This window comes from Pagrus major, chromosome 13, assembly GCF_040436345.1.
Source record: "Pagrus major chromosome 13, Pma_NU_1.0".
Lineage (NCBI taxonomy): Eukaryota > Metazoa > Chordata > Actinopteri > Spariformes > Sparidae > Pagrus > Pagrus major.
In genome coordinates, this window is record NC_133227.1 from 22,597,350 (window position 1) to 22,604,496 (window position 7,147).

At 41.3% G+C, this 7,147-nt stretch overlaps 2 protein-coding genes across 2 annotated transcripts; both read left to right on the plus strand.

Moving 5' to 3' along the window:
- Nucleotides 1-1,023, plus strand: kcnj15 (potassium inwardly rectifying channel subfamily J member 15). The gene has a single exon (XM_073480050.1). It carries the CDS (start codon nt 1-3, stop codon nt 1,021-1,023), a length of 1,023 nt encoding a protein of 340 aa, XP_073336151.1.
- A 1,709-nt stretch (nt 1,024-2,732) lies between these two features.
- On the plus strand, nt 2,733-6,746 carry vps26c (VPS26 endosomal protein sorting factor C). Its single transcript, XM_073479885.1, has 8 exons — nt 2,733-2,919; nt 3,954-4,097; nt 4,367-4,516; nt 4,890-4,970; nt 5,703-5,777; nt 5,865-6,015; nt 6,093-6,245; nt 6,332-6,746. The coding sequence occupies exons 1-8, from the start codon at nt 2,863-2,865 to the stop codon at nt 6,412-6,414; spliced, it is 894 nt and encodes a 297-aa protein (XP_073335986.1). The 5' UTR covers nt 2,733-2,862; the 3' UTR covers nt 6,415-6,746.
- The last annotated feature ends 401 nt before the right edge of the window (nt 6,747-7,147 follow it).

The following is a 7,147-nucleotide window of genomic DNA, read 5'->3' on the forward strand; positions in this document are numbered from 1 at the left end:
ATGGCCACCAGGAAGGCCGAGGTCCAGCGAAGGATCGTGTCCAAGGACGGCCACAACAACGTGCGGATCGACAACGTGGAGGGCATGGTCAAGCTGTACCTGCACGACATCTGGACCACTGTGGTGGACATGAAATGGCGCTACAAACTCACTCTGTTTGCCTCCACCTTCGTCATGACCTGGTTCATCTTCGGGGTCATCTTTTACTTCATCGGCATGGGCAACGGAGACTTCGAGGCCGGTTTGAGTTCGAACCACACGCGGTGCGTGATCAACGTGGAGACGCTCACCGGAGCCTTCCTGTTCTCTCTGGAGTCACAGACCACCATCGGCTACGGTTTCCGTTACATCTCGGAGGAATGTCCTCTGGCTATCTTCACTCTGGTGGCTCAGCTCGTCATCACCGGCCTGGCCGAGATCTTCGTCACCGGCGCCTTTCTCGCCAAACTGGCTCGACCCAAGAAGCGAGCGGAGACCATCAAGTTCAGCCAGTCGGCGGTGATCTGCCGCCGCCAGGGCAAGCTGTGTCTGATGGTCAGAGTGGCGAACATGAGGAAGAGTCTTCTGATCCAGTGCCAGCTCACAGGAAAGCTCCTCCACTCCAACGTGACGGAGGAGGGCGAGAAGACACAAATCCACCAGAGCGCTGTGGAGTTCAACATGGACTCCAGTAGCGAGTGCCCCTTCCTCATCCTCCCGCTCACCTTCTACCACGTTCTGGACGAGCACAGCCCGCTGGCAGGACTTAACGCTGAAAACCTGCGCACTCGTGACTTCGAGCTGCTGATCACCCTCAACGCCACCATGGAGTCGACGGCGGCCACGTGCCAGAGTCGCACCTCCTACGTTCCTCAGGAGATCCTCTGGGGCTACGAGTTCAAGCCGGTGCTGTTCAGCACCACAGGTGGACGCTACGTGGCAGATTTCAACTTTTTTGACAAGGTGCAAGCGAGCAACGATGCAGCTTTCATCAGTAACAACACAGAGAAGCTCAAACTGGAGGAAGATTATAAGAGAGAATAGAGGATACGTGTCATCCCTACTGATGTAACTGTGATATGTTAATTAAGCCTCAACATGTTTGTATAATATTGTATAAAAAGTGATTTGGTCCAAGTTTTCATTAAAAAGGACTCTTAGATGTTCAAGATTGGAAAATCTGACATGCAATGAAATAAAAAAATTTCCCTGCATTTTATTTATTAGCCTAGTTAAATCATCATAATCATCATTTATATTTAATTAATATTAATTTTCAAGTTTTAATTCACCTTTACCTGAATGCTTCTCAGTAGAGTTGATAACCCCAAATAAAATGTATTAGTCTGGGTTTCAATTGAGAGCTTTAGCGTCCACAAATGTTAAATGCTTTTAAGGCATTTTAAGAAGAATTTATGTTTTTTTTAGATCCTTCAGTTTGACATTGTGATAGTCCTTTTTTTGATAGATCTCATTTAAGCTAAAAATGAAGCTAAAGCTAACAGACAATTGGTTTGCTAAAAGCTAGCAACACCTAGCCTGGCTGTGTTAAAAGAAAACCAACTCTGCCAAGCATAACAGCCTAACCGCTAACATGTTATGGCCTATCTTGTTTGATTAATTTGTCAAAAAAAAAAAAAAGGTTAAAAAAAATAGATACAAATTAGAGGTTGTGGTTTTTGTACCCCAAGTAAGCTAGCTAGGATGAGTCAACAGGTTAGCAGGACAAGACAGAAGCAGGACTTTTGATGATGCTAGCAGTCACTTTCTTCAGTGGTTGTTGGTCAAGAAACGTTTAAATAACAAAGATTTATTTGTTATAAATCAGACAACTTTGAAGTTAATGGATGGAAGTTGATGTTGATGTTTGACAGCTAGCAGTTTCCCTCTGTTCCCAGTCTTTGTGCTAAGCTAAGCTAACCATCTCTGGTCTGAACAGAAATTCACATGACGTGATTCACAGACACAAATGTCAGCTTTGTTTGTTATATTATTAGGATAGACAAATAAATTATGAGCTATAATAATACACTGGTTGGTACAAAAGATTATATGATGTAGACTTAAACAAATTGTTTTGTAAATTGAGGCTTCTTTATTGAGTAAAAATAAAATGAAATGTCATGTTAATTTTGTGCAAATAGATGATTAATACCTCCCAGTGCTTGTTGGGATAGTCTCCAGTTACCAATGACCCCGAATAGAAATAAGTGCTAATAGAGAATGAATGGAAAGATAATTGGATGAAGCTGTTTGAAGGACAGAACTGGTTCAGCCACCAGCTCCAGTTGTCTTTTGTTGTGGCAACACTGAAGAGCAGCCAGAATGAGCTACGAGTTGTATCTGGTCCAAACAACCTTTCAGTCCAAAACACAACTGATCTTTTACTGTGGGAGAGGAAACATTTTGATCAACAAGATTGTCTATAAAGGTTATCTTCAGGCAGATTTCATTCAAGTGAGAACTATTCACAGTGAGGTCTGTGGAAAAGGGGGACTCATTTTCCTGTTGCAAGGCAGTTTAATTTTTTTTTTTTTTAAAAAGTCAATATATTTTAATGCTTTGCAAACTATACATTAATTTCTATGGATTGTAAATCTCAAGAACAGAGGAAACACAAAACTACAACTATTTTTATGTCCAGACTCCATCACGCTTTTACTTTGAAGGATACAGGCAGGGGGGAAGCCTTTTCGAGGAACACACGGCTGGTTTTATTCTGAAGGATGTGAACCGGAAGTCGAGTTGTTGTCGCAGCAGAGCGGAAGTCAAACTAGAAGGGCAGCTACATGTAGATAAAAACAGCACAAAGTTTGTTTTTTATAACAATAAATACACATTAATCAGTTCATTAAATGTGTGTCTGACGTCTGATTGTCAGAGATGAGCGTCACTTTGGATATACGACTGAAAAGAGCCAACAAAGTTTACCATGAAGGGGTGAGTACGTTAATCAGCTAACAAGCTGCTTCTGTGGCTGGTTTAGCTAACTTTAGTCTTTCTGTCTTAGTGTTTACCTATAACTCTCAGTGAAGTAGTATATTTTATGAACACGTTAGCTAGCTAGCTAGCTGGGAGGCGTTGTCCTCACATGACCAGCAGCTGGTTAGCGGGGGGTGTTACGACAAAATCTGTCACCCTGTCAGATTGTGTGCAGGGAAAACACATGTGAAGTACTACTGCAGTACAGACAGACCTAAACACTGCTGGCTACCAGTCACTGCTACTACTATCAAGATTTCAGTCTATCAGAAATCTGTAAAAACTAATGATACTGATATATGAAGTAGCAGAAAGTATAAATACTCAAGTAAAGTACCTCAAAGGTGTACTAAACAACAGTACTTGATCAAATTGTACTTAATTTCATCAGTGGTTGTTTTAAATTTTGACACAAAGATTTAAAGTTTTACTGCAAATGAATATCGGTTCCAAAAAACAGTTTTTAGATTGATTGATTGATTTCTAATCATCGGTATCGGCCCTGAAAAAGCCACATCGGTCGAGCCCCACTAAGAAAAAATATCACATGATCATGATGTCATTGTTTTCTTCTGTGAAAATTAAAATTGTACTGAAAATGTAATCATCAGTAATCATATCTCAATATCTGTAAAAATAATCCCACAGCCTTTTTTGTATATGTAATTGAAAACATAACACAAAAAGCTCAGCACAGAAATGTAAAACTAGTTTAAAAAGAATGATTCAGTGAAAATATAGTTTAAAATTTCTGATTGGGTCACAGAATCTGGTGTAACACCGGTACAGATGCTGGTGCAGGTGTGGTGTTTGAACTGCAGACTGTGCTGTGATCAATACGGGGCGACAATAAGTCAGACACATTATTTGGTCATGTCTAATTCTGCAGCTAAGATCAGAGTTGAAGATATTAAAATGGACTTTTCACTATGAAAATCTTAAAAGCAGTGAAGACGGTGGTCAGGACCTCTGTGGTGTTGTTCTGTGTGCAGGAAGTGGTGGCTGGTGTCATCTTGCTGGTGTGTAAGGAGGCGCTGCAGCACCACGGCATCTCTCTGAACATGGAGGGGCTGGTGAACCTGCAGCTGAGCTCCAAGAGCGTCGGCGTCTTCGAGGCTTTCTACAACTCTGTCAAGGTGAAGTATGGGCTGAATCATTTAAATCAGCCAAACTCAACTCTGCTCAGACAAAGCATGATATCATGATAATGTTATTTGATCTCATAGACACTCAACAATTGAGGCAAGACAGCCAAGGTAGTTTGAAAACCTGTCATTTAAATAGTCAGACAGTCTAAAATGATGCCTAATGATCAGATCAAACCTAGATTAATCAGTATAAAGACAAAATAGCAAATCAAAAGTTCTGTTTTCAACTTCTCTAATGTGATGATTTGATGTCGCAGCCCATCCAGCTGATCAGCAGTAACGTTGAGGTGGCCAAGGCGGGGAAAGTCCCGGCAGGAAAGACCGAGATCCCCTTCGAGTTTCCTCTGAACACGAAAGGCAACAAAGTTTTGTACGAGACCTACCACGGTGTCTTCGTCAACATTCAGGTGAGTCAGAGACACAAAGCTGTGTTCAAACTGTAGCAGCTGCAGCTTTACATCTGTGATGTCGACATTTGGCGTGGAGGTGAAGTGTTTTGAGGTCGGCTGCTCGTACGCGGTCGCAGCTATTGTGAATTCGTACTCGTTTATTTGTTTGCACATTAAAAAATGACATTATGACCTGAACACAAAGACACTTAGACAGTATACAAACACATCTTTACCTACATATACTGAATAAAAATCTAAAGTTAACAAGAGCTCGTGCAGGAGAAGTAGGACAGTAAAAGTTTACACAAAGACATTGTCTAAAAATGCAAGGAAAGACAAACAAACGACAGATTTTTAAATTCAGTTCGTCCTGTTGTCTCCTCCTCAGTACACCCTCCGCTGTGACATGAAGCGCTCCCTGCTGGCCAAAGACCTGAGCAGGAACTGTGAGTTCATTGTGCACTGTCAGGTGAGTGAACAATAGACAACGTTTAGATAAACTATTGTGATGATGTAAATTAGACTAGAATAAGCTTTCTGCTTGTTTCTCCTTTGCGTTTCTTCTTTTATGAGCCGACAGGATTTGGCAAATATATACAGCTGTGAACTTTTGTCATTATTTTTACTCATTCTGTCAAGAAATTTGCAAAGTCAGCACGTTAAGTACACAAGTCAGCACGTTAGTTAAACAGACACAAAACAAGCCAGATAGAATAAAATAGACTAAATAAACTAAAAAAGATATTTACAGTATTTACATGACGTGCAAAGTAGCTTTGAGGTAGGTTGGATTTTTGATGCAGTCCTGGAATTATCTTGTTACGCTAAACCTTCAGCACCCTTTTGTCAACATGACAGTCTGGAACGAAAATGTCTCAGCAACTCTGAGGTTTTTAAAAAGTCTTATTCTGCACTTGACTTTATGCCTTAAGGTGCATTTTCTCCCTTTACACCTTGAAAAATGCTCATAGTCTTGTGTTTTTATCTACACAATCATTCACGTAGACAAAAAATATTTTAACATTAGAAAAGAAACAATCCTGCTGTCATATTTTATTTGCTGTCTCCTGGCATCAAAGTTAGTGAGCGTTAAATTATCATGATTAATGTTTAAATGATTAAAATGTTTTTAGCTGAAATCTTTTTTATCAAACTCTGATGTTCGCCGTGTTGAACTGTGTGGAGTCTGTTTGACTTCCAGCCCCAGAAAGCTAAAGTCGTCCCGACTCCGGTGAACTTCACCATCACTCCAGACACCCTGCAGAACACCCGCGAGGTGAGAAACACCAGAGATTCACTTCATTGCTTCTCTCTGTTTAAATTAAAGCTGTGCTGACAGGAGGAACTTCCTTTCTGTCTCCAGAGGTCTTCACTGCCAAAGTTTCTAATCAGAGGCCATTTAGACGCCACCAACTGCGTCATCAGCCAGCCGCTGACCGGAGAGGTGGTGGTGGAGAACTCGGACGTTCCCATAAAGAGTATCGAACTGCAGCTTGTGCGAGTAGAGACCTGTGGTGAGTACGAGCTGTGAAATGATGATCGGATGAATCTTTTCTGAGTTGCTGTCTTTCTAAGCGTCCGCTGTGTTCAGGTTGTGCTGAAGGTTACGCCAGAGACGCCACAGAGATCCAGAACATCCAGATAGCTGAAGGTGACGTCTGCCACAGCCTCTCTATTCCCATCTACATGGTGTTCCCCCGGCTGTTCACCTGCCCCACGCTGGAGACCACCAACTTTAAAGTCGGTCAGTAAATCCCTCCACGCTGTCTGATGTTCTTCTGAAGTGCTTCTGTTCTCCTGATGTGACGATGTTGTTTTCCGTCTTTGTAGAGTTTGAAGTCAACATCGTCATCGTGCTTCACGACGATCATCTGATCACAGAGAACTTCCCTCTGAAGCTGTGCAGAGTCTGAACCCTGAGGTCACAGTTCACTGCAGGCCTTCTGGACTCCCTGATCAACACAGACCTGTGCTTCTTCAAACCAGAGTGGACATGATGATCCTGCTCCCTGTGCCGTTTCCTTGTGGAGATCTCAACTGATTTTCTGAATAATGCAACAGTTGCTCTTAAACCAGGGAAAAAAACAAAAAAACTCATACTAACCCACAGTGGCTCCAGGCTTACTTGACTTAAAGTAAACCTGATTTTCTTTCATAAATAGATGAATGTGACCAAAAGTGTTTCAATAATGATTTTTTGTAATTATTATTTCAGTTTAATAAATGTCTAATTACTGAAAGTGAACTTTGGCATTTTTATTTTTGCAGAGAATGATGACTGACGTTTCAAAAAAACATGACACTGTCATGAGGTCATTATCTGACATTCAAAAAACAACAAATCTTAACTATGAATATCCCTGTTGTCACTCCCATTCAGGCACTTTGACAAAACATTTGCAAAGTCTACTTAAAAGCTCTTTTCCACTCCTCTTTCAGGTAATAATCCCACAATGCAATGCTGCGTTTAATAGATGCAAGTTTGTTGATGAAAATTTTGTGTCCAGAATCACTCTTTAGTGTTTGAGTAAGTGAATGAGTCGGTGAAGCGTATTTTCCAAAATCAATGACAACTATCCCTTTACATGTCACCTCGGGCAGCTGTGGGTGTTGCAATTTATAAAATGCAGAAAAAACACGTTGATC